The following is a 25,709-nucleotide window of genomic DNA, read 5'->3' on the forward strand; positions in this document are numbered from 1 at the left end:
CCAGGTTGGGAGGGACCTCAAAAGATCACCTGGTCCATGGGAAAGGGAGCCTAGGCGAGATGATCTAACACCCTGTCCAATAGCATCTTGAAAACCTCCAGCCATAGGGGCTCTACTACAACCCTGAGGAGGTTGTTCCAGTGTTTGACTGTTCTCTCTGTAAAAAATTTCTTTCTCATATCAAGATGAAACCTTGCCTGGTGCAACGTGTACCCATTGCCCCTTGTCTTCTCCACGTGGCTACTTGTGAAGAGAGAGACTCCATCCTCTCTGTAGCTGCCCCTTTAACTACTGGAATACTGTGATATGATCCCAACCAAGCCTTTTCTTCTCCAAGAGAAGAGACTTAACTCCTTCAGTCTTTCCTCATAGGGCAGGTTCTCCAGCCCTTTGATCACCTTTGTCCTTCCTCAGCTCCAAGCAGTCACGCTTCCAACCTTCACACTGCCTTCAGCTTTGTGTCACCAAGTGTTTTGTCAGCCACATTACAAACCAGATAAGACAATTGATTTGGCTAAAAACTAACTCAGAATTATCGGGGGTTTTCTTAGATGCAATAGCTTATCAGTCAACACACAGCTAGACACACAGGTAGGCTGACAAAAAGCGAGAGCAGAGCTGCTCTGGCAGCAGTACCAGCTCAAACTGTTCATCAGGATACCCTTTGCAAATCTGAAAAAGAACATCAGCAGAGCTTATCCATGCAAACTGCAGTTTTCTCACTGTTGTTCACCAGAGAGGATGAAAATCTTCTGTTTTTCTAGAAGATCCAACACCAACGCTCTAAAGAAATAAATGCCAGGGAAAGCAAATACAAATTTGACAGAAAACAGGCTCAGCTCAAAGACAAATAGAAATGTTTTGTAGGCAGCATCAAAAGAAGTGTATCAGAAGCTGGCATTTGTGCCATTGCCACACGCAAGCGGCACAGGCAATATCCTAAATCAGTTCCATTCCATACCCTGTATGGTATTTACCAGTAACAAACTCAAGACAGGAGTCAACAGAGATGAAGAGATACTAGGTAGTATACATTTAGTTTAACAAACTTAGACATCAGTCAGCCTGTTATGGTCATCTGAAGGCTGCTTCACAGAATCATCTCGGTTGGAAAAGACCTTGAAGATCATCCAGTCCAACCATGAACCTCACACTGACCGTTCTCAACTCCACCAGATCCCTCAGTGCTGGGTCAACCCGACTCTTCAACCCCTCCAGGGATGGGGACTCCCCCCCTGCCCTGGGCAGCCCATTCCAACGCCCAACAACCCCTTCTGCAAAGAAATCCTTCCTAAGAGCCAGTCTGACCCTGCCCCTGGCGCAGCTTGAGGCCATTCCCTCTTGTCCCCCTTGTTCCTTGGTTCAAGAGACTCATCCCCCCTCTCTGCACCCTCCTTTCAGGGAGTTGTAGAGGGCCATGAGGTCTCCCCTCAGCCTCCTCCTCTCCAGACTAAACCCCCCCAGTTCCCTCAGCCGCTCCCCATCAGACCTGTGCTCCAGACCCTGCACCAGTTCCACTGCCCTTCTCTGGACACGCTTGAGTAATTAATCATTCATCTCACTTCAGACAATCCTATGTAAATACCTTCAAATCTTTTGTGGCTGTCATAGTCTTCGGAGCAGGGGATCTCAATGAACTTGTCCTGTAGGTTCTCACTGTGACGAGCCAGCACCTCTGTGACCCCGTCCTCGGCGCTCAGGTAGCTCCAGCTCAGGAGGCCACCGACAGCAGCAGAGGAGAGGAGGAACACTACCTTCAGCCACCTCCACCGTGTCTCTTGCTGGCCTCTGCTCTTCCTGGCACTACGGAGAGAGCACAGCAACAGTCCCACGTAAGCGAACGACACGCTCCCCAGCCGGTGAGGAACTGCTTTGGCCGCTGCCCTGACCGATACCAGGGAGACCCGGCCAAAGGCCAGTGCCCCGACTGACCCTCGTTTGTAGAGTACGCATACATATTTATAAACACACGCCATTTTTATGGTTCTTTCCTGCCCGGAGGTTACAGGTCGCCTTCCCACAGGCGCTCCCACAGGAGCCGGCGGCGCTGCCGTAGGCCGCTCCCCTCAGCCGCCGGGCCTGGCCAGCAGCCGCCGCTACCGCAGGGAGGTGCCAGCCGCTAACCCAGCACCCCCGCCGGGTACCTGCTGTGGCGGCGGCCCCCGCGGTCCGGCCCAGCCGCCGTCCCGCCGCTCTCGGGGCCGCGCGGAGCCGCCCGCCGCTGCGGAGCCATCGCGCCCGTGACACAGAGCGATGCGCTCGGCCCGCCTCTCCCGCCTGCCAGGGGAAAGCAATCGGCCACCGAGCAGAAACGCGCCGGACCAGCAGGCAGGAGGACGCTGTTCCAGAGCCGAGAGCGGCGGAGGAGCCACCCCGGGGCAGAGCAGCGGCAGCCGAACAGCACCGGGGTAGAGGGGAAAACCTAAATAAGTAAATAAAGCGGCTCAAGCGCTTTATGCCGGGGTAGCGCGGCGGCAGACCAAAGCAATCGATGCGGACCGGCGCTGCCGCGGCCAGCCTCGAGCGCGCAGTCAGGAGCAATCGAGGGCGGAGCGGCGGCATGCGGCGGCCATGGAGGCGGGCGGGCCGCGGCGGCGCCTGGTGCACCTGGACCTGAAGGGCGCCCCGCCCCGCGCCTCCTACCTGGCGGAGGTAAGGGCCGGGGGGCGGCGGGGGCTCCCCGGGGGGTCCCGCCGCCCGCTGACCCCTCCCGCCCCCTCAGGTACTGCCGCTGCTCCGCGCCCTGGGCGCCACCGGGCTGCTGCTGGAGTACGAGGACACCTTCCCCTACGCGGGGCCGCTGGAGCCGCTGCGGGCCCCGCACGCCTACAGGTACCGCCCGGGGAGGGCCCGGGCCGGCAGCGCGGCCGCCCCCGGGCCCTGACGGCTCGCTGTGCCCCGCAGCAGTTAGGAGGCTGAGGGGAGACCTCATCAGCCTCTACAACTCCCTGAAGGGAGGGTGCAGAGAGCTGGGGATGAGCCTCTTTAATCAAGTATAAGTGATAGGACAAGAGGGAATGGCCTCAAGTTGCGCCAGGGAAGGTTTAGACTAGATATTAGGAAGCATTTCTTTACAGAACGGGTAGTCAGGCGTTGGAATGGGCTGCCCAAGGAGGTGGTGGAGTCCCCATCCCTGGAGGTATTTAAAAGTCGGGTTGACATAGTGCTGAGGGATCTGGTGTAGTTGGGAACTGTCAGTGCTGGGTTAACGGTTGGACTAGATGATCTTCAAGATCCCTTCCAACCTAGATGATTCTGTGATTCTGTGATTCTGCAGCCCCGGGGAGGTGAGGGCGGTGCTGAGCCAGGCGAGGGCGCAGGGGCTGGAGGTGGTGCCGCTGGTGCAGACCTTCGGGCACATGGAGGTGAGCTGCGGGCGGGCGGCGTCGTGCCTTCGACGCCTGGGAGCGCTGGGTTGGGCGAGCGGCGGCAGTGTGGGGGTGGCTTTGTTGGAAAATCTCTGTCGTAACTCCCGGTGCTCTGGTTATCCGGCTCCTGTCAGCTGCACGCTCCAGACACCAGGGTGACGCTGCACTGACCGCCTGGTTTCTCTCACCCTGTGAGGTGATTCGTGGTCGGGGACCCCCACAGCACCGTGGAGCTGCAGCCGTGCCCCTCCTGCCCGTACCACCCCTGGCGAGAGGCCTCGTGCTGTCCCCTGTGCTCACACCCAGCTGAAAGCCAGGTTTTAGCAGGACAACCGTTAGCAGAGCCCTGGTGACACAGGAGGACGCTGCTGCCCCCTTCGTTTTGCAGTTCTTCCCCAAGCTCTCCTTTCTCTTGCAGTTTGTGCTGAAGCACAAAGAGTTTGCTCATCTCCGGGAGGTGAAGGCATTTCCCAATGCCCTCAACCCACACAAGGAGGAGTCGCAGGCACTGGTCAGAGCCATGATTGACCAAGTCATGGCACTGCATGAAGACTTAAAATGGTTTCACATCGGGTGTGATGAGGTAGGACTTCTTCTGAGCCAGGAACTTTTTTCTTGTGAGAAATGATAGTAACGGCCAAGGCTTCCACATTTCAGTGGTGCCCAGGCCACGTTTGGGTAGGAATTGGGGGATAGAAAGCACAAGTTCAAGCCAGTATAGAAAAGTCATTTTGACAATAAATTATTTCAGTAGCATGGGATGTCATTTATTGATCTGAGTGTAATATTGAAAGCACTTAAAGCTAACTCAGCATTTGGTTTTAGGTAAAATGAGTATTTGAAGTGAGATACCAATTGGAGGTCTTCATTAAGAATCATGTGGGTTTTGGTGTAAGGTGTTGGCTCATTGCTCTGGCCAACTTATTCAAAGTAAGCCGTTTTGTGATGGGAAGTGTTGGTTGTGGTTTTTTTTTTTCTCTTGGTAGTTTGTCTCCTTGAGGAAGAAAACCTTGAGTTTTCTCCTTTCTCAAGGTTTCTTAAGACCATCCCTATGGCATGCAGATCCCTGAAATTCATTGTGATCACCCTTAACTGTACTGATAGTTTAGCATTTTGAATCCTGTTGTTTGGGAACAAATGGCAAGGTTAGATAGGGACCTGCAAGTTTTTATAAAGCAAAATACTGGTCATGTAGAATAAATGTGTTTTATCTAAAACCTGCTCTAAAACAACAGAGTTTAAATGCATATCCAGCTTAACAGGCACAGAGCCACTCTCTGCATAGGACCAAGTATGCTGGGGTCACTCTTGGACATGTCCCCAGATTCACAATCTCCTTCCCCAAGATGGGGATATAACTCAGAACCTTATGGGTTGCTAGATTTGAACTGAGTAAAACTGGCGAGAGCTACTTCCAAGAACAAACCTTCCAAAGACAAATAGAGCATGCTTTAATTATTCTTTAGATATTTTAGTTCATATAGAATTCCTTTCTGTGATGCGTTTAGTCAGGGCCACAGTCTCCTGCAGACTGATAGAAATGCTTGCAGTGTCTTCGACACTGGGAGGTGCTTTTAAATATGTCCACTCAGTGTGTCATGTCTTTGCAATAGGTTTTGAATATTATATGATTTCATGACACTGTATCAAACTTACTCCCCCTATTCCTATAAAAGAAGTCAGGATTATTTGTTTGATGTTTCAGGTCTACTACCTAGGTGAAGGAGAGGAGTCAAAGCAGTGGCTGCAGCAAGAAGACAACACCCCAGAGAAGCTGTGTTTATCCCACATAAAAGCAGTTGCAAGTTGTGTGGCCTTGTCTTACCCCACTGTGACACCCATCGTGTGGGATGATATGCTCAGAGGGATGAGTGAGGAAACACTGGCAGGTGTGTGACCAATGATGGGGTAAACCATTTTTCGTAGCATACAAAAAAGTTTACAGAACCAGTTAAAACAGATTTGTTGGCAGATGAAAATAATGAAAACGAGAAATCTGAGAATAGTTGAGATGTGATCCATTAGACTAGAGAGTTTTAGTCCTTGGCTATGTCACAGACTTTTTGTATGAGTGTGGGCAAGTCTCAACACATACACTTTAGTTTTCCATCTGGTAATACACAGTGACAAACAAAACAGTCATCATGCAGTGGTTGCCATCAATTCCACTTTCTTTACACATTAAAAAAACCAAACCTATTAGCATTTGTAGTCTCAGTCTAAATTTCTATGCCTCTCACCACCTTTTAATGTTAGTTGTTGCTCTGTGCAGTATCTGGCTTCAGTGGTGCAGACTCACACAGAGAATCTGCGACCCTGTGAGCATCTTTGACAGGATATGTGATCATAGTGCACATCATGAGGAATTCTGATACTGAATTGTGGGGTAGCTCCAACACCTTGACATCACGAGTCTTGTTTGTTGCAAAACATGAAACCACTGCTAAAGTTTGAGTAGTCCTAGCATAAACAGAGTTCCAGCATTTTCAGAGCCACCTTATGTGTCTGCTCTAAACAGATTTAGCCAATACTCTGTAGCTCCTCCAGCAGTGACTGACCTGTTCATGGCTTTAGTAGTAGGAAATCATCAAAAAAAAATGCAGATTGGACCCATCTGCATCCACAAGAGCAGCACAGCATCTAGCTAAGTGCACTCTACTGCCACAGGCAATAACAGGGTAAACAAATCGAAATGGGATGCTGTTACATAATTTCTGTACAATTTACTGCAGTTTCTCTAGGGTTAGGTTTCTCACGTTTAAAACTAGTCAGGGAGTTGTTTATGAAGGGATTTGAAGGTAAACCTCTATCTTTATTTGTACTTTAAAGGCATCTTGAAAAGCTAAGTTCCGTGCAAACACAGCTCAGACAATCTCCAACTTAAAGGGTGAATATTTCCTTTGAATTTAGCTGAAGTCTTGTGTGTAGTTTGCAGCTCTGCCAATTCAACCCAGCAGGTATGCTGATAGATTCAGGGGACTAAGAGTGAGATGGGCTTGGCATGAATGGGATCTCCGATGGATTGTCACTGCTGATCTCTATTAGTGGTTTCAAGATGTCTAAGGACTTAGTGGCCCCTGGCACGTGAACCCACGTGTTCAAAGCCCTTGGCCAGGCTGAAAATGCCCAGGGGTACTTCAACTGTAAATGCAGAATTCTAGTGACAAGTCAGAGTTAGTGCTAGTCACGTGCTACTGCACCAACAATGTGTACCTCGTTCTCACTTTTAACTGGTTGTTTCCATTACTTAGAAGAACCCTTTCCTTTCAGAGTCCGGGGTCCCACAGCTTGTGCAGCCAATGATCTGGGACTATGCAGCAGACCTCGACGTGGAGGGCAAAGGTTTGTACTTCCCTGCTGAGCTGCTCAGGAGAAGCAAAGAGCTCTGTTACCTGTTAAGCAAAATAGCCAAACCATGATAGTATGATTAAAACATGCCTTAGTTGCACACCAAAAAATCCCATTTTTGTTAAATTGCTTTTTATTGCTTTAAGAGCATAAACATAGCCCTTGTTTGATCTCGCATAAGAGTTGCTATTACTTATTTTCTTTTTCTATTTATGCTTCTCCTGTGAAGGACTTGCATTGTCTGCTGCTTAATTCTTTTCAACAGGGCTATGGAATCACTGGTGAGAGACTGAGAGGTTTTTCACAAGCACTGTTACATTAACTCTGCTTGCATTAAAACCAGTGGAAGCAGATAGCTCTGTATTGAACAGCTCTGCAGAAGAAGCTTCAAGTCTTCATACATATATAGAATTCAAAAGAAAAATTCTTACGTGGGGCATCTAACACACATACAAATATTTCTTTGTTGACAGAAGAATCAGTTGTCAGATGTTGTGCATGCTCGTTACATGCCTTAGCATTGAAGCGATTTAGCAATTCAGGGGAATGGAAGACAGTAACTGGGCACATGAAAATAGGAGGGCAGTCACCAAAACAGGTTGCTCAGAGAGAATGTCAAATCTCACATTCTTGCTGATGCTCAAAACTTGATGGAACAAGGTTCAGCAGCCTGTTGTAAGCAGACCTGGGTTCCTCTTAATTGGAGTTTTACAGTCAAGGATGAAAATAGAGAAAAACTTGTCCTGTAAGTGTTCTTTTGTGTCTTATTGCAGTGCATCTCGTAGAGAAGTATCGTAGATGTGGCTTCTCCAAGGTGTGGTTTGCTAGTGCTTTTAAAGGAGCTACAGGAGTGAATCAGTCTCTAACACTTATTGGACACCACTTAAAAAACCATCTTCAGTGGCTGGAAGTGGCAAGCCATAGCCCTGCTGATGTCCTTGAAGGTATCGCGCTGACCGGCTGGCAAAGGTAAGGAACATCCTTTTAAATGGTTCCAGGGATCACATGGAAGCAAACTTCCACCCAAAAACTCCCCAGGAGGTACAAGGAGGCTGGGGATTTAACGGGAACTTTGCAACCCTGCAGCCCTTCCTGTTGGTTCCTGCTGGGCTGCACCCACTGACTACAAAGGGTGGATTTCAGAGTTTCAGTCAACTGCTACAGCATTCATCAGCAGGAGCAATTGTTTTGGCAGACACAGCAGACTGGATTTGAAGGCTTGAATGTACTTTGTGCCACCTCGAACTGCTTATAGACAGCATAGTTAATGTGTGTATTTGAATGTCTGATGTGAATTCAAATAGAATGAAGTGGCATAAGAGAGAACCTGTTAAAGTAATGAAGGAGTAAAAGGTTTTTAGGCAATAGTCAGGAGGTCTAAGGGAATACCAGAGAGCTGAATTCCAATTTCTGACCCTAATTTGCTTACTTTGGTTTGTATCTGTTCTTATTAGTAAAACAGGAATACTTAGTGTTTCAGAGATAGAAGGTCCCTTCTCTGAGACAGAAACTTGATGTTTCTAAAGCTCTTTGAATTTTAGTGATTGAAATATTAAAAGTTCCCACTTGTCTGGTATGTTCTAACAGTAAAATGTCTAACTAATGATTGTTTTCTTATTTAGGTATGATCACTTCTCTGTTTTGTGTGAGCTTCTTCCTGTGGCAATTCCATCATTGGCTGTATGTCTGCAGGCACTCAAGAATGGTACAATGACAACTTTATTCTCTCTCATCTATTGCCTAGCACAAGAATGAAGTGACCTTGCCCTAAGGTTGGCACAGGCTTATTATATTTTGAGGTGGTTTGACTATCTGATCGTGATCTGAATTATGAACAATAAATTACACATATTGCATGTTTGGGATACAGGAGCAGAGAAGCGTCTTGGCTTAGGTATTTAAAAATAGCCATAGTATACTAATAATTTATTATGTTCAGATGGTCACAAACTTCTTCATGCTTATACTTAAAAAAATTAAGCTGAATTGCTTTTGGAACTGATTTGAAACACTACTGGTATATAAATGAGACTGATTTATTTTAGATCTTGTTTACATGTGAAAGTTGTTTTAACTAATTAATTTCTTAATACTGATCTAGGAAGTACACTGTCTGGTAAAATACTTCCTGTAGCTTCTAGTTTCTTTACAGGCAGTTCCCAACAGAATTTCTGTCTTTCTGCATTTCTTATTTTCAAAACAAAAACCCCACAACCTACTTGTTTTCAACTAAAGCACTAAAAATATTCAGCACCCTGAAGGGAAAGCTCATAGCTAGGAAGTGCTTTACCTAGCACAAGACAATTGTGTGAAAGACAATGGACTCCTCCCACCCCCAAACTTTTTTCCTTGTTCTATTTCCATTTTACCTTTTAAAAAAATCTTCATCCAAGGAGAACTACTAAGCCAATGCAGAGTACTCCAGAAAAACCCTCTTTTATGAACATTTTGGTTATTTAGGCTCCTTATTTCCACTGTCTTCTGCCAGGTGGCTATTCTGAAAAGATCAAAGAAAATGTGGAAAAGCTCCTGGGAATGTCCAACCTGGAAACTGATACTTTCATGAGGTAATACTCCAGCTGCAGGATTCAGATGCTTCTCAGTGTGTGGTAAGTTCAGAAACTAACAGATCCTCTTTGGACAGCACAAGCCTGGGGACCTTTCCTGGGAGCAATATCCTTATGCTTGTGACGCAAGTTAGTTTCTACCTCAAGTCATCAGTGGATGAACTTCTTGAAAGGAACAGGTAACAAGGTTTATGTTGATTCTCTGGCTGTCTGCAGGAGTGTTGGAGCTGTGTCATCTCAAAATGGGGTATAACTCCAGCAAAGTGATTTAAACATCAGGCTCTGTGTTTCAGGCACTGCATCCCTATATATTGACACCTCAGCAGAACATAACATTTAGATGCAAATTTAAAGTATTTCAGCAGAATTCCTAAATGCTCTCTGCTGCCTTATTTCAGGAATCTAGTTCTTTCCTGAATTAAATCTTACTGTTGTTTAAAGTTAAAATGGAATTTTTTTAATGGTGTAGTTAGAAAAAAAGGAGCTTGACATGAAACTTAAAACTGCAGCAGATGATCAGTTATTCTCATCTGCCAGGAGGAGTCTTTTACAAGCTAGTTCCAAACATACATAGACTTAAATTTACTTACTCCTTAAACATTATCTCTGTTTGTGCAGAAGTTCAGCTAAAGCCCTGTCACCTCCCTGTCAGCCTACAAACACGTATGTCACTGCTGTTTCAAAAACTGCTCATACTGACATCCGTTTTCAGGTATGTCACAGGCTGGTTCAGCCCCTACCACAGAAAAAGGAGGATTATTCATCCTATAATAATGCATCACTTTCAGCCAGATGCAGTAAGGTAACACCACTTATTTTGCATTATAGGGGAAATAAACTCTGTCGTATTTTGGACACTCAAATACATTCAGTTTTGAGTCTTTGCCTCTTTCTGTAATTATTTTGGAAGCATCAGTGGAAATCAATATGAAGTACTCATAGTATGGTTTTAAACAGAAGAACATGTTTATCTGCCTTCTGTTGAACAGATTCTTTGAATACAAGGATAAAACTGGTCTCCAAAAAAAACTCTCCCTTGTGTACAGAGTTACTCCCTTATAGACCTGCTGCATCTTACAGCAGTTGTTAGCCTCAGTGGAGCTCGCCACAGACCAGGTTCCGGGCAGGGCTTGGAATAAAACCAGACCTCTTTCCCCTGTTCCCTGTCACCATGTGCTTTTCAGAACTTGTCCTAGACATTATGCCAATTCATTTTAAATGGCTAATTTATACACCTTTTGCTGTGATAAGGTGAATATCCAACTGCATCTACTCTTCCTGATAAAAACCATAACTAAATTCCCAACGAGTCTCACAGTGGGTTTCAGTTACACTTCAGTTGTGTATAGTGGGTTTTTTGAGCTCACATTTCAGTACTTTAAAAGTCATTGCATAAGAGAAGTGCCAAGATTAATGGCACTGAAACACAAACAGCATCAACCTTTTGCCATCTGCACAAAATCAAGTCCTTTGAGCTCTTGGCTTCTTTTCCTGTAAAGCCATTTTAAAGACTGTACTCCCTTTAAAATGCCCGGTAAGCTAGCCCTCCCTTGAGGCAGAGCTCACCTGCAAATGTGATTGTTTCTTCCTTCTGATTTCTGCTTAGTCTTCTCTCCAAGTGGAATGCCGTGGTGCAAGACCTCCAAGCAGCCATGGAACAAGTTTTCCACAAGTGTACTGTAGAGGAGTGGATGGAGGAGAACGTCCACCCCAGCCTACAGAAGCTGCAGCAAGTGGTGGATGATTTAGATAAAGCAATAAAAGCACAAAATTAGGGGCATTTCAATTAGCCTGTCTTAACCCATGGGAAAACAGGGCTAGTGGAAATCAGCAACCAGTCCTAGAGCTAGAGTTTGTCATCTTGAGTTGATGCAAGAACTGTGATTAAACAAAAGTGACCTGAAGGCATAAAGGAATTTATTAGTGTAATAGGCTTCAACTCTATTTTAATTTTCTGTCTTAACACATTGCTGAGCCTTAACTCACTGGGCCTGTAAGTCAGATGTGCTCCCCTTGCATAACAGAATGCAGGAGTGAGTCAGAATCCAGCTATATTACAAGGCAGGAGAAAAAAGCAGTTTCTTCCAAATTCAGTATTTGTAGTAATAGACTTTCTTACATAACAATGACCTGAAAAGTTCTACAAATTCTACTCTAGTCAGTAGCCAACATGTCCTCCCTCTACAATTTCCATAAAAAGATTTAGGATACTTTAAACATGCTTTAGGTCCGTATGTTCTGTACTGTGACTCCTTCATCTTTCAGCTGTTTAGAGAGATGTCCTGCTGTTGCATCATGAGAAGTCCTGCCACAGCATAGAGCAGTTGATTTGTTCCAGATTTTGTTCTGGTCTTTTTCAGTCCTTGAAATACGTAAAACCATTGGTCTTAAATCCAGTTTTGATTAGCCTGAGGTCAGGAAATGAACATCCAGCTTTTTGCAGAAGTCTGAGCAAGGAACCGCTGTCTAGATGCTCACGAGGTTACAGCAGATGCATGAAAGAACATGTACAGAGCAAGTGGGAGCTCCAGAAAAGGAGCTTCCTACCAATAATGAAGGTGACACTTGGACGTTGAGGGAAAGACGCCTTAAGACATTGGGCTTGACGTTTACCAAAGCATCATCTAAGCTAAGCATAGTTTCATCCCCACAGAAAAGCACCATCCCAGTCACTTTAAGGCACCTACTTTGCTATGTAAAACCTGAGACTGCAGGTTCATCCAAATTTGGAGCAAGACTGAAGTCTACTGAGTATGTAGGAAAAATGTTAAGTTTTATTCTGCTCTAATGTTGAACTTTTAATAAAGTATAGCAATATATTTTGTGGACTTAACTGGAGTTAATCACAAGGGAAAATAATTCAAAAGTCTGGTAGTTAACTACACTACCATGAATATTCAAAATATTCTTTACTTGTTTGCTTCATTTATTGCCTTCTTGAAAGTCTTACTTTGGAAGCACAAGTATTGAAAGAGTATAGCTCTAGATACAGAAAGTACAGTAAGTACAGCATAAGACAAATCTTTAACTTATTTAATGAGAGCTAGAGGAGTTAAGTCCACATGTGGATTTTTATCTAAAAAGAATCAATTGCTATGTATACCTTAATTACAGAAGTCTTGAACTAAATATGATCTTAATTTATTTTACTTTAATAAATCCTTTGCTACTCAAAATGTTTGTAGAAACTTGCCTTTGTTTTGCACGTGGTATGTTGGTTTGGTTTAAAGGGGGGGAAAAATGGTTCACCCATGGAGTTGGTTATATTGGCTTCTATGAAATTGAAAGCTGGACTGCTGTAAAAGTGAAAGCAGGGGCAGTAAGGAGCTGGGTACTCGGGCTTCCTGTACTCTGTCCTCCCCCCATTAACTCCTTCAAGTAGGTCTGTGCCAAATGGTGATTCACACAACCATCAGTATAGTTTAATACATTTTAATGAAAAATAAAAAAAGACTAGTGACACAAAACAAGTTATCAAAGTTGATTTTATCAACGGACCTGTTTTAAGAAGACAATATACAAGGCCTTGCTGAAAATCTACTTGCAGTTTTAAAGTAGAAAAGCGATTTCTAAACATTTTCCAGAAGTCTTTTTGCATCTCAGCAATCTACTACAGTGTCAGAACTAGCACTCTTTACTATGTAAGCCAGCTTAGGTTTTGGTATCTGTGTAACTTCATAAATACAGCACAAGAGTCAGATCTCAGCTATATGGTATAAATATTTGGATTTTCTTTGAGACTTGCACAATTGATCCTAGTTACTGGGATATCTCATTCTGTAAAACATCAGAAATTTAGATTATAGCTGAGATGATGCAACTTTCTCCCTTTGTACAACATGCAGTCTGGCTGTTCAGTGTGACAGCTAAGGCCGTGATCCCATCCAGCCACATACGTGCAGGTAACTTCAGATGTGCGACTCGAGTTTAAGCTGAAGCATCTGCCAAATGGTGCTTATGATACAGTTCTATTACAGGACATCATAGAAAGCATTGGCTTTATGGAGCAGGAGTTAGATCTAACTTAAGATCTTTTACGCAGGTTTTCAAATCATTTGTAAGTCAAACTACATCTGTCTAGTCTCAAATTACTAGACAGCCCGAGATGCAAAAACTAACAAATTCACCTGTAATACTCCTCTAGGAGGAGTATTTGACATCATTCCTTTTCATACAAGCCACTTTACATCAGGCACACGTAAGACTACATTTACTGGGCCTTTCAGTATGCTAGGTCCAAGAGAAGTGAGGAAAACCATCCAAAAAATTCTTCAGCAAAATGGTGAAAAGGGGCAGGAAAAGAGGAGCAGAGAGAGGACTAGTGGCAAGAGGGAAGAACAGAACCTGTCCCAGGTTAGCACCTGCTGTTCTAGACAGTTCCTTCAAGCTGAATCACATTGCTGAGGAGTCCACAGACATGGCCATAACCAAATCCATGTTCACAACAATTTGCAAGTTAATTTTCCATGCACACAGTTACTGCAAAACATGAAAATCTGGCTATGTCTTCCAAGTACAAAAGACAAACAGGTTTTGAAGACAGGAAGCCCAAAACCTAGATCAAGGGAAATACACATCAGCCTGTGATACACGTTCATGCGCAGCATCCAACTGCCAAGGCCAGACGTCCTCTGCTTGCACTGTAGGTCAGTATCAGAAGCAGCTCCCAGCTGTCCGTATCAGCCAGCAGTGCCCGACACACGGCCTGCAGGCAGAGCCCGCAGCGTTGGAAACATTTACTCAGTCCCCCTTCACGTAGCTCAGCCTACGGAACTCAGGTTCCCATTTGAAACTGTACTCGTCTGGATGGCCACGGAGCTGCCAAATGCAAAACGGAAATGGCACAGGACAGGATTACACCAGCTGTTCCAAGTGAAAGGCTGAGGAGTCAAAACATTTCTCCTCGACACAGACGGCATGCAGCAGTCATCCTTCCACCCACCATCAGTAGGGGACTGAGGTGTGAGGGGGACACTAACGAACATCTTTAAAGAGATGATCATTGGACATCAACTCAAAATGCAACTTACTCCACAGAATGTATTTCAAGCTGTGTTGTATCTTACTATAGGTCATCCCCCTTTCTAGGGATTTGCATTCTAGGGATTGTTTTAGTCTTTATATAATGATATTGCATAGTCCATAAGTATATACATCACTAACATCAAGAATGTACAAGCTAGACACACAGTAGAGCTCAGCAGAAGCAGGGCACATGATGCAGTGTAGGGTTAGATCAATAAACGTACCTTTCTAAAGCTGATTTAACTGGAAAACCACAGCATGGTTTGTATCTTCCACAGCATATTAGCTCCCATGGAAATACAAAAAAACCCCAGTATAGCTAAGATTGAACGCAGGCAGTTTTGTCCATTTCATCCACAGTCAAATCTGTGGACTCAGAATGTAAGTGCAATGCACACCCATACCGTGTGCTCCCTCTGAATATCCTGGCTACAAAGCAGCCGTTATCTGCAGGTTGAGCCCTTCTGCTTACATTATACCACTAAATAGTCAAGGTTTTTTTCAGTATTTCTTACTGGAAGTCCTTGGAACACTTGACATTCTCATTTTACACAGGGTGGGGCGGGGGGGAAGCGTTCTCCCAATTCCCAATCTCATTCTCCTCTCTCTAAAATGAGTGCCACCTAGGGCATATATTACACTGGATTTAAATTAAGAACTCTCTAAAGTGTTACACCCTGCAATATTTTTTTTAAAAACAGGTTTGACGATTATTCTTAGCTTACAGCTGTGCTTCAGAATAAAGGTCAGATTTAGCTAATTGTCTGCAGCCTAATTTTCTGACAGTCACACATAGCAGCTTCCCAATTCCAGTGATGTGGGGCAGATTGAAAGCCACATGATTAGCCCACCAACTCACTGGACTTCACAAGCATGTTTATCGGCAGAGGTCTGCTTTGATACCTGATGCAATTACAAGTTTCTTTTCATATTTAACAGAAATGGACCCACTTCTGTGCTGCAGTCAAGCTGCACCAACAGCTGTCTCCCCGTTACAGTTTGATTACCCTTTCAAACTGGCAGTGAGAGCATCTGTCTCACAGCTCACATACTAGGTCTAAATGGCTGGAAGTGAAATCTTGGTACAACCCGTTCTTTGGTCAGAGAAGCATGTGCTTAGTTTCAGACACAGCTGGAACACACAACAGGACACACCTTCTGCTGAGATCTTTTCATAGCTTGCTTTCTGTAGAGGTAGAGTGCTTTGAAACAAGAATGCAGGTTCAAGTCCTGAGAAAACTGCTGCCAGAAAACATTTGCTGCTGGCCAAATATGAAAGCAGACCACACAGTTACCTTGTACCCCCTTCAGATCTCCTAGGAGTAACTGTGTCAGTATTTTCTAATTTAGCCCTTAAGACCATACAATTCCTAAAAAAACCTGGTGAACTTTAATGTCGATACAGGCATGATGAAGTTTTCATTCCAGATGGAACATGTTGACTAACAGAGGTAGCTTTTCCTTCAAAAATATATTGGAAAATTCATATTTTAACTATTTGTGAAATCATTGGTCAGAACAGAGGACACTACACACCTGGAGTAAAACATGGGTACACGTCAAATCTATCCCAGCTATCTTAAAAATATTATTTAGCACTTCGGTATCATTTCAAGGGAGGAAATACTAAACAAATCTAGGCTACCATGTTGTTTGACATCAGTCTTTTCCCTACCTAAAGTAACAGATGCGCTTTTCTTTCTCGCTAAATACACAGTTAAAATAGTAAATGTTGAGGTCTAGAAAAAGGTTATTCTGTCCTGGGGTAGCCTATGCCCAGAACTTAAGCAGAACAGGATTAAGCTAGAATATCCCAAAGATTTTGAACCATCGTGATCATTTTTCCTTACTACTTATGGCTCCTTGGCAAGTTCAAGAAAAGTAAGACAATATAACAAGTTGATCAACCCGATGTTTCCAATTCCAAGACAGTCACGCAAACTTTAATTTCCACTGGTATCTAATGGCAAGTCAGTAGTAGAGAATATAAAAGTGCCACTATTCTGCATCACCTAACTGCATATATCAAGCTGCTTAAAACCAATTTAGCAATATATTCAGTCATTTATAAGATTTCAAGAAAAACCTCAAGGCATTGTGTTTGAGTTACAAATTCAGCTCTTCTACATTTCATATACTGTACCTGCAGCAGATGTTTGCCGTAAGTGGAAGTTTACAGGTGTATCTCCACTTCATTAACAGGAAAGCAATAAATGATTTCAAACTAATTCATTAATAAATAACTATTCCTAGACAAGTTTGATGAACTGACAAAGTTCAAAAGCCAGCAGTGTCCACATAGAGGAACTAAGGCAAAGGAGCAAACAAAACAGAATTTGGTTTGGACTCTACAACAGCAATACGGGGAGTGTGGATCTTGAAGCAGTTTAGCACTAAAAAAGGTGCCCTAAGAGAGATTCCTCCCATTGTAAATGCAAGTGTAGAGAAATGCCCAGGTCAAGACTGTGAGGGATTTCTTTTTCTGAAGAACCATCAGTATATTCTCCAGATGTTTGAAAACCTCTGCTTTCTTCAGCTCATGATGACTATTAATATTTATCCTGTGGTTCATCTGCATCGCTAGCCTCCGTTTCGCTGCTCTGAGAGAGATCTTGTTGGCTCTCTACTCTGTCCAGTTCCAGAAAACTAGTAATGAGTTTGGCAACTGCTTCCACATCACTGTGGAAAAGAAGAAACAATGTCAGAGTTAGTGGAAATGTGGTGTTGACAAAACAAGAACAGGCACACTAATTTTTGAGAATAACCGCTTGAAGGGCCGGTCAACATATGGCATAGAGCATGACTGACAGCATCCCACTTGTGAAGGTGTCTCAAGCCAAGCCATTACTTCCACATCAGAACAAATCAATCCTTTTCCCACAGTCCCTGCTGCAAGATTCCTTATTATTGATGCCTAAAATAAACCCTCTGTTAACTGATAAATACACTGCATGTTTGCAAAATAGAATTAATCCCCTCTGCCCTTGCACAGCTGAGCTAGTGAAGGTAACTACAGCAGACATGCAGCACTAAAGGGATCTTGGGTATCTAAATGTGAGCAGTCTCCTGATGGGAGATATGTTACCCAAATGTCTGCAACTGAAAGCACTAAAGGGCCTAAAAAAAGTTAAACTGAGTAACACAAGACCATATCAGCACGTATGAAAACAGAGTTGAGTCTCAACAGTTGGCAATTACTGACCCATACGATTGGTTATTTCCCACCTTACACTTCTAATTTAAAAAAAAGTCCACACGGCACCTTCTACAGCCCAACACTGCACTCTGAGTCAGCGGGTGGGAAAATCCAGTGACAAATCGTAGCACAACCAGGTAACCCTTCCCGAAGTATCGCACAGTCTCCTCTTCCACATTCACATCTCGGATCTCGTTCAGTAGAGCCACTACTGTAAACAGATGTAGAAAACAAAACAGTCCATTAGCATTAAACTCCCAGCACTGCTACTAGTGACTTGTGTGACCGGGACTCTGTGCTCTCGAGGACTATTGCTCTGATCCCGTACAACCAGGGCAGTCCTGCAATAGCACACAATTGCTGAGCTGTTCAGGCAAAACAAACAAGAGGAGATTACAGCACGTGTTAGCTGGTGTAGACCCTCATGAACAAGATATACTGCTCTCAGAAACTGGGGACCATTAGTTTATTACTTACGTTTCACACTTACTCTAATGACAGTTTTAACTATTTTTCTGTACAGAGTAGGTAAACAGGTATTAAGTTTACCAAGATAGAACAAATACTGAAAAATTTAACTGTTCAGAATATCTGCTGATCTCTGCATCCCCACATTAATAGTACCTGAAACAGATATTACCAAGTAACCTCTCAGGAAGAGATGTGCTCAGCTTCAACATATAAACATACCCTAAAGAAAAGTTCAGAAACATTAAACACCCTTCTCTCCACATCTCTCATCTTCCATCTCCAAAATGAACTGTTTAAAAATCAATTTGCCTTAAGAACATTCTAAATGTTGTCAGTTTTCTAAGTATATTGAGAGTTGGTTTGATTTAGACTAGCAAGTAGAATTTTAAAAATCTGACATTGAAGAGGATCCTACTTTTAGTTTGCAATGGAGCTCCTGTGTCTCAGTGACTCAACCAAGTCACGTACTATACTTCAAGAGAAAGCTTAAAAGAAATGAGATACTGCATTAAGCTGAGCCTACTGAATATGCTGTTTTAAATGCATATTATATATCTGCAGGATACAACATGTCTGCTTGCATATGATATCTAAAGATTTGCCTGATATCAAAACCAGATTAGTTTACAGAAATCTCAACTCCTGGATCCAAAATTTAAGTTTTTCCACCAGTTCCACCTGCAAAGCAGGCTAGCCAAGGGAAATGTAAACCTGCACATTAACATCCCAAAGGAATGGCTAAGACTATTATGGAAAGCAGTGTGTAAGCTTAGTTACCTTGGATTAAAATAACTAACAAGATGCATTCAGCACCCTAACCTGGAAAAACGTTTGGGTCCTGAAAGACAGATTATTACATCTGCTGCTTGGGAACAAAGCAGATCTGGAAACACATGTGACTAATTTGAGTACAGAACTCCAGAGAAGCTTATCAAATGTATGCATTTCTTCTGTCTGCTCACCACATTTGCTACCACAGATCCTACTTTCTCACCTTGTTCATTGCCTCCTTTTGAGAAGGTCAGTATTTTTTTGTAAAGGTTGAATGTCTTCAGGCAGACTGTTCCCTTGTTCTTATCAAATACAGCTTCCTGTGAAATTGAAAAATAAATTTAAAAAAAAAAAATCAACATTTTCTTAAAAACACCATCAGTAGCTATGCTTCAAAGTAAAATAAAAAAAGTCATGTGGGAAAATAATCTTGATAACACAGAAAAATACATAGCTATTTTAGAGACATTCCTCTATTATTAGGCTGTGAAAAATCACAATCTTGCTCTTGGCTTTAACAGAGACTTGTATCTCCTGGTGGAAGAGTTAAAGGTGGTTTCATTGCCCCTCTTGCCACATTCTTTGTGTAATAAAACTCTGCATGGAATCAAATCTGAACAGTAACTTGGAGCTCCTGTAATTTTCATTACTGGTGTATGTATTTGGCCTACAGTATAAGCACACAGTGAACATAAGTTCTAGTCACACTTTTCACTAACACAGTCACTAACTCCACCAAAATTCCAGTGTTGTGCTATATGGGCCAAGCTTATACCAGATTTAAAATATCCCTGACAGTCAATGAAAAGAGGATGTCTCACATGTGTGGGTTGCTTGTTCTAATAACAACTTGGGTCGGTGACAAGCCTGTATAACGGGTTATTGCTCTCAGTCCAACTCCCAACAAATCAACATCCACGAGATTATAAACCAGCTTCACAAACATCACTCTTTTCCCAGTGGCAAACAGCTGAGTAGCCTGGAAGGTTAGACCTAACCCTATTTAATGGTCATTCTGTCATTAGCTGGAATGTAAGTACTGGTAAGCACGAAATCATGTTGTAGCAGCTGAATGTGCTATTCTTTCTCCCTCTTTTATATAAGAGAAAGAAAAGGCCACAAAACAGTTTGGGGCAAGTGTCCCCTTAAAAACACTCTCATGTTTCGCTTCATGTTTTCACGTTTGTGTAGTGAAAGAGTTGTTGTCCTAATTCTAGTCCTAGTATAGCAAACCCGAAGGGTTTCCTAGAAGTGTAACTTGTCTGTTTGGACTGAGCAAGTGCATGGAGCTGCTGGAGTCAGCATCTGCCAACTGTTTCTAAACTTGCACGACCTCATTTCCCAAGTTCAGCATCTTACCTCCCACTGCTCCAGATTCTGTGCTGCCACAAAGAAACACCCAGCCATATAGAAGAGTTTCCACGCCAAGCTGTCTGCGAAAAAAAGCATAAGTTTAGGGTTTTTTTTCCTTCTTTGGTATTCAAACAGTTTTAAAAGCAACATGCTCCCTTTAAAGGCAACAAAAGGAAAAAAGGTTTCTCTGATGCAACATTTTTGCCTTTAATTGTAATGCAAGCTATTTGACAGCTCTCTCCCAGGATAAAAATACAGAAACTCCTCACACATTTTTCAAATATTTCATCTATGCTGGGCTCCAAACCATGCAGAATTGTAAGCACATGTATTATTGACAAGGTTACAACATCACTACACATCTTCCTCTTCCCTAAAAGCAAAGGCATCCACACAACTCTCAACCTGCTCTCAACTACCAAATATTTGTGCTGCAGAGGACAAGGGTGAGGGACAATAGAAATTCACTGAAGCAAACATGTTTCTTCATAAAAGGAAGCAGTCAGCCCTCTTGACAAACAAACATTTGCATTTTATTGTCCTGGAAATGTTTACATATAGCTGCCTAAGCAATTTGCTTACTCAGGCTTTTACTGAAAGCAGAGTAGAACTGTGCTCAGTATTGTTTCAGAAAACTTTGTTGCAATGTCTCAAAAAAAAAAAAAAAGGCTGATACAGCTGCTGTCTCAAGCAGCTTTCACTGGACTTTGCTCTCTAAATAAAAATACATTGATTATATTGGTAGCATATTCCTACACACTATTAAGTTTTAAAATTTGATGTTAACAGGATGCAGCAGGACAATCACAGGACACCCTTCAGGATAAATTCCATAGGTGGAAGGACACCTGGCATTTGGTGCAGTCTGTTCTATTGCAGGGGGGGGGTGGGGGGGCAGGAAGCAGTAGTAGCTGTTCTCTAAAGGTGTTTTTATGAGTAATCTCTGCTAGTGATGATTTAACAGTTTCCAGAGAAACAGAGCACTTCCATCAAAGGCAAGGTAATCATTTCATTATGGTGGCATGAAAGTACAAAATGCCACAGAGTACTAAATATCATTATTAAAAATACTCTTGCAAATGGAAAGGGAGGCTGAGTAAGAAATAGAGCATTAAAGCACAGTAAGTCATACACGGGCAATTATGATCGGATTTTAATATTCGTGCCACAAAGTGTGATAGGTACCTACACTGACTTTGTATGGCCAGACAGACAGAAGCTGCAGAGAAGAGTCATCAGCATGAAAAACAGATCAAGAGGACACAAACAATTCTTCAAAAAAATACAGGCCATTACCTGCACTATAGTAAGCAGCAGCCAAACCGATGGAGGCTATTCCTAGGAGGAGAGAGGAGAGAATTAGAACAACCAAGCAGCTCAAACCATCTAAAATTCCCTGATGAAAAACACATGAATATTCACAAGTTGATCACTTTTCAAAAAAGGGACAAATGTGATTGCAACATTGATCACTATATGAAAGTCAGTTATTTCTTCTCTGAACTCAGTATAAAAAAAAAATCTCCCATTCTGCAGAGACACTAAAAGCACAGGGACTTGAGGTTAGAAATAAAAAGGTCATGACAGAATCAGGAACAGAACTTCAGAGGGACTCTCAATTTAACCATTACACCATACTTCCTCTCAAGTGCAGTACAACTGTGGGCATGCTAACACAAACACTACAACGGTTATTCTTCCCCTCTAAGTGCTCTGTGGAGTTAAAAAGAAAACTTGTGCAATAAAGTTGTGTCAGAAGCTGCCAGCTCCGTTCTGCCATTGAGGAGGAAGCAGCAAAAGAGTGCCTCATGCCCCAGAGGGCTTTGCAACTGCAAAGATCTCATCTCAGTGAGAGTTTGACAAGACATCACTGAAAGCAATGACAACGTTGTAGCGTTACTGCAAGGGGATCTACTCAGCTGGAAAGCAGGATATGCTGTTTTCCCCACCAGCTCTCTCAGTGTGGTCCTAAGAAGTACCACTGCATTTTTTTTTCTGCATATTCAGTAGTGTTTAAAAACAGACGCCTTTCAGAACATCCTGTATGACTTCCTATTGCATACACACAATGCTGTTAAGAGTTCACTGTCAACCACACGCAAGATCTAACCCCCGCATCGCTCAACTGCAGATTTTTCTGTTTCTGAAAACCTAGATGTTTTTTCAATGTAAGTATGCATCCCTTTCAAAAGCTTCACATTTATATTGCTATATGGCATATAATAAACTTATTTTTCTTGATCTTTCAGGACCTCCTTAAAATTGTGTCCATGAGTCTCTGAGCTTCTGCAGATAACAGACTGAAAAATTATCAGTCTCAAAGTGAAACTACCACACTGAGGAGGAGATTTCACATTCATTTAGTGGCTACACTAAAGGAGAAGTTCAAAGCATGACGACTCCTCTTCTTGGAAAAATGCTTGAAAGGCAGCCATCTCTTGTTAGAGGTTCTTTCAGGAATTTATTCTGTGACTCCCTTCCCTTAAAGCAAGCTCTGAAATAAACTGAGGAGTATTATGGCCTTACCAACAAAGAGAGACCATGATCGGATGCCAGGTGACCTCTTCAGATGAAGATAAGAACTCGTGCGGTTTTCCACCAACATGTACATCTTCAGAAGAAACTCCCAACAGCCCAGTCTGACTCATGAAACCTCACTGAACAAAAAAAAAAAAATAAGATTTTAAAATAATTGTCAACTCAAACACTCTCCCTTCCTAGCATTTTTCAGGACTTATCAAGTCTCAATGTAGACTATAAAAGATGTCCAGGGTAAGAACACAGTCTTTTCCTCAGAAGAACAGCAATATGCACACTTAAAAAAAGGGTAAAGAAAAACTGTCACATGAAGACTTGCACAACAGGAATCTGAACTCTTCAAGAAACTTCTCACTTTGGGGGTAAAAGTCTCTTCCTTTCTATCACAACCACATTCCAGAAGAAAATGTGAAAAACAAGAACCTGGAACAATGTTGTTGCTAATTCATGCAGCACTTCAAACAAATAAAAAGTTCTTTAACTGCATTTTTTCTGCTAACTGCAAAGGCTGCCATGAGGGACTGGCCTGGCAGGTGATGCAGGACCATGCAGCCTTCTGCAAGACAGAGTTGGGTCTCTCCTCCCCAATGACAGACCAGCAAGGGTTACAGCCTCAGCGTTGCACTGCCCGTGTCACATAATGCCGTATATGGCATTCCCATCTTTCAGGCCAACTCAAGAAAAAAAACAGGAGTTTTCAACAAATTTGTTTGTCTCTCCTCAACAAAACCATGCCTTCAGCCTAGACAGAAACTAACAGCAGAGATAAAAAAGATGGGTACTAATGAAAAACAGTAAGAGCTGGGCAATCCCATGCAGGATTTTCAGCAAGTTTTTTACTATCTACAGGATAAAATGGTTTTAATTCTGGCATGATTGTGAGCTCTGTCGCAAACCCCATTCTTACCCTAATACTATCAGCACAAGCATAAAGACTGATTTCTACAAGATGCAAGAGGCATACGAGGACCAGCTGAACTGGTTTGTCACTAGAGAAAGGACAGGCTGCTTACTGCTTCTCTTGTACAAACTGGTAGAGATGCTTGTTATTATTATGAAGACCACAATCCAGTAAAGGTAAATAGGAAGCGAGAGCATGTGCTAAGCAACGTGTCATAATGTTAGCAGGTTATACCTTGGCCTTCATCATGAATTTCTTCTATTTTGCTCTTTTTTGTTACAGCCTTCGTACCACTTAAGGTAGTGGGTTTTCAGTAGACTTCCTCAAAAGGGATTTCTAAAAAGGATATCTACTTTTCTAATTAGTGCGATGAAGCTCACACTGATAGTGTGAAGCATTCTGGGAAATGCAGGAGCATTAAACATTTACTGTTGAAGACAACAAACACCAACTCCGATTGACTCAGTACTTTAATCATTAAATAGCCAACTCTTCTGCCCACAGAACCAGATGGTAGGACGTTGGCATTAAGCTGTTGTTAGCTGCCCATGATAACGTGCTTCCAGATGAATACCAACATTCAACAGGTTTTTCGAATAACCATGAAAAACACTTAGTAGAGCAGGCCCAAGCATACCCAGGTTCTTACAGAAGAAAAGTATGTGATTCTTAGTCCTTTAGTCATCTTGCTGTTCTCAGATACTACATGACACTCCTGCAATTCTGCACCAACTAGCTAGTTTAGAAACAGAGCTCCAGGGGATTTTTTTTTCCATTTAATAAAGCAGGTTTAACCAAGTCTTTTCAGTTAAATAAAAAACACGTATGACTTTGATTTTAATCTCTTAGCAACACATCTAAGAGAATCGGAACCCAAAAGAGACAAAACCACTTAAGCAGAAGACACACTGCATCTCCTCCGGATGTCAAGCATCAAGTTTTAAATTTCAAATTACTCCAGTGAGTTGCTCTCAACATATCAGAAAATATTTCTGCACATACAAAGCCTTCTCCTGCCTGCAACCTAAAAAATACCAACAAGTTATCAAATATGTAAAGATCACTGCAGAAATGTGGCTGTATCTCACAAACACTGCAACCTTACTTAAAACATAATTCACATACATAACAGTTAAATCCATCAATGCAAACTTCGATATATTCCCCCCCTCCCACTCATTCAGTAAAGTTCAATCATGCCAATGCCAGTATCAGCGTAATGTTGGACGCTCAAAAATCAATGGCGTCGTCTCACAGAGGCTGCTGCTTGCAAGGTAAGTGCCTCAGGGAATAAAAAGCACCAAAGCTGCTTCTTAAAGTTACACTTAATAAAGTCACGAACGTGCCTTTAAATGAACACAAAAGTTTCACTATAACAATTTTACGACTGCAGAAAGAAAGATATTTTGGGGCAGCTAATTTTGCTTGAATTTGTTGCGTTTAACATTAACCTGATCTTCAGCACCAAAATAAACGCTCATCTGCTTCCTCCAAGCTCTCGACTGAGGGTGACCTGGCCAAAGGTACCCAAACAAGCACCTGCACTACAAGTATCACGCCAGGACCACGCGCCGGGCTGAGTTTCTTTACCTCCCAATCCTGCACCTGCCTCCCCCATGCCACCCATGCCCTGCCTGCTCTCCCTCGCTGAGCATCCCGTCAGGGACAGGCTCTGCAGCGCGCTGCCAACACCAAAGCAAGGCTCGTTTCTTCTTCCCCCACGTGTGGCCACCACGAGCCCTTCAGCCGGGACGCGCCCGCAGCGGCTCCGCCGTACCCCCGCCAGGCCCCGAGGGAAGCCGCAGCCGCCCGCGGAGCTCTGGAGGGGCAGCCGACGGCTTCCCGAGGGGCGGCGCAGCGCGGCTCTCCACAGCGGCTCCCGTTCGCCGGGCCCGCGCCGCGGCCCCCCCCCCCCCCATCCTCCCCCGTCCCGGGACGGACCGGCGCCCCATCAGCCCCCCAGCCCCGCCGGCGGTACCTGCCCGGGGCGCGGCAGCACACCCGCACGGCCGCGCTTTGAATGGGACGCCCGGACGCCGCCGCTTCCTGCAGCCCCGCCGCCCCGAACCACAGAGCGCGGCCAGAGCGGCCGCCGGGGCGGGCCGGAGCGACGCCCGGCGTAGGGAGGATCGGATGCGCCAGCGGCCATTTTGGGTGAGGGCGAAGGTTTG

At 43.6% G+C, this 25,709-nt stretch overlaps 3 protein-coding genes across 9 annotated transcripts in view; 1 reads left to right on the forward strand and 2 right to left on the reverse strand.

The window, feature by feature from the left end:
- Positions 1-2,350, reverse strand: part of OGFOD3 (2-oxoglutarate and iron dependent oxygenase domain containing 3) — a 59,999-nt gene extending 57,649 nt beyond the window's left edge. For 3 of the 4 annotated variants that reach the window (XR_012625914.1, XM_074846832.1, XM_074846835.1), the window contains exons 1-2: positions 2,145-2,350; positions 1,586-1,803 (exon numbers count right to left, since the gene is read on the reverse strand). Coding sequence is in view for 3 of the 4 variants with exons in the window: in XM_074846832.1 (XP_074702933.1) it covers positions 1,586-1,803; positions 2,145-2,233 (307 nt within the window). In the remaining variant the exon portion in view is untranslated. Of the gene's footprint in view, positions 1-1,585; positions 1,804-1,932; positions 2,078-2,144 lie in introns of those variants that run through there. The other variant, XM_074846834.1, reaches the window with a different exon arrangement.
- Positions 2,351-2,507: 157 nt separating this feature from the next.
- HEXD (hexosaminidase D) lies at positions 2,508-12,459 on the forward strand. Of its 2 annotated transcripts, none has more exons than XM_074846828.1 (12): positions 2,508-2,652; positions 2,723-2,832; positions 3,278-3,365; positions 3,787-3,951; positions 5,074-5,257; positions 6,639-6,710; positions 7,490-7,685; positions 8,339-8,421; positions 9,205-9,283; positions 9,361-9,462; positions 9,902-10,085; positions 10,890-12,459. In XM_074846828.1, exons 1-12 carry the CDS (start codon positions 2,572-2,574, stop codon positions 11,025-11,027), a joined length of 1,482 nt encoding a protein of 493 aa, XP_074702929.1. In that variant the 5' UTR covers positions 2,508-2,571; the 3' UTR covers positions 11,028-12,459. The 2 variants fall into 2 exon arrangements, with proteins under 2 accessions (XP_074702929.1, XP_074702930.1); XM_074846829.1 differs by having other exon boundaries at positions 9,996-10,085.
- A 292-nt stretch (positions 12,460-12,751) lies between these two features.
- On the reverse strand, positions 12,752-25,668 carry CYBC1 (cytochrome b-245 chaperone 1). 3 transcript variants are annotated; one of them, XM_074846840.1, is made up of 7 exons: positions 25,517-25,668; positions 22,626-22,756; positions 21,396-21,437; positions 20,106-20,179; positions 18,970-19,066; positions 17,571-17,712; positions 12,752-16,987 (listed from the first exon to the last, which is right to left on the reverse strand). In XM_074846840.1, the coding sequence occupies exons 2-7, from the start codon at positions 22,708-22,710 to the stop codon at positions 16,858-16,860; spliced, it is 570 nt and encodes a 189-aa protein (XP_074702941.1). In that variant the 5' UTR covers positions 22,711-22,756; positions 25,517-25,668; the 3' UTR covers positions 12,752-16,857. The 3 variants fall into 3 exon arrangements, with proteins under 3 accessions (XP_074702941.1, XP_074702939.1, XP_074702940.1); XM_074846838.1 differs by having other exon boundaries at positions 17,571-17,715; XM_074846839.1 differs by lacking the exon at positions 25,517-25,668 and adding an exon at positions 25,129-25,244 and having other exon boundaries at positions 17,571-17,715.
- Positions 25,669-25,709: the final 41 nt, after the last annotated feature.

The sequence above is a fragment of the Strix aluco genome, chromosome 21 (genome assembly GCF_031877795.1).
Source record: "Strix aluco isolate bStrAlu1 chromosome 21, bStrAlu1.hap1, whole genome shotgun sequence".
Lineage (NCBI taxonomy): Eukaryota > Metazoa > Chordata > Aves > Strigiformes > Strigidae > Strix > Strix aluco.

Excerpts from the sequence above, each read along its gene's own strand:
- HEXD (XM_074846828.1), top strand. The coding sequence starts at position 2,572 with ATGGAGGCGGGCGGGCCGCGGCGGCGCCTGGTGCACCTGGACCTGAAG. Across the intron at positions 3,952-5,073 it reads TTCACATCGGGTGTGATGAG|GTCTACTACCTAGGTGAAGG; the intron begins GTAGGACTTCTT and ends TTGATGTTTCAG. Across the intron at positions 8,422-9,204 it reads TCTGCAGGCACTCAAGAATG|GTGGCTATTCTGAAAAGATC; the intron begins GTACAATGACAA and ends GTCTTCTGCCAG.
- CYBC1 (XM_074846838.1), bottom strand. The coding sequence starts at position 22,710 with ATGTACATGTTGGTGGAAAACCGCACGAGTTCTTATCTTCATCTGAAG. Across the intron at positions 21,438-22,625 it reads ATCATGGTCTCTCTTTGTTG|GAATAGCCTCCATCGGTTTG; the intron begins GTAAGGCCATAA and ends CTCTCCTCCTAG. Across the intron at positions 16,988-17,570 it reads GCAGTGTTGGGCTGTAGAAG|TGATGTGGAAGCAGTTGCCA; the intron begins GTGCCGTGTGGA and ends TCTTTTCCACAG.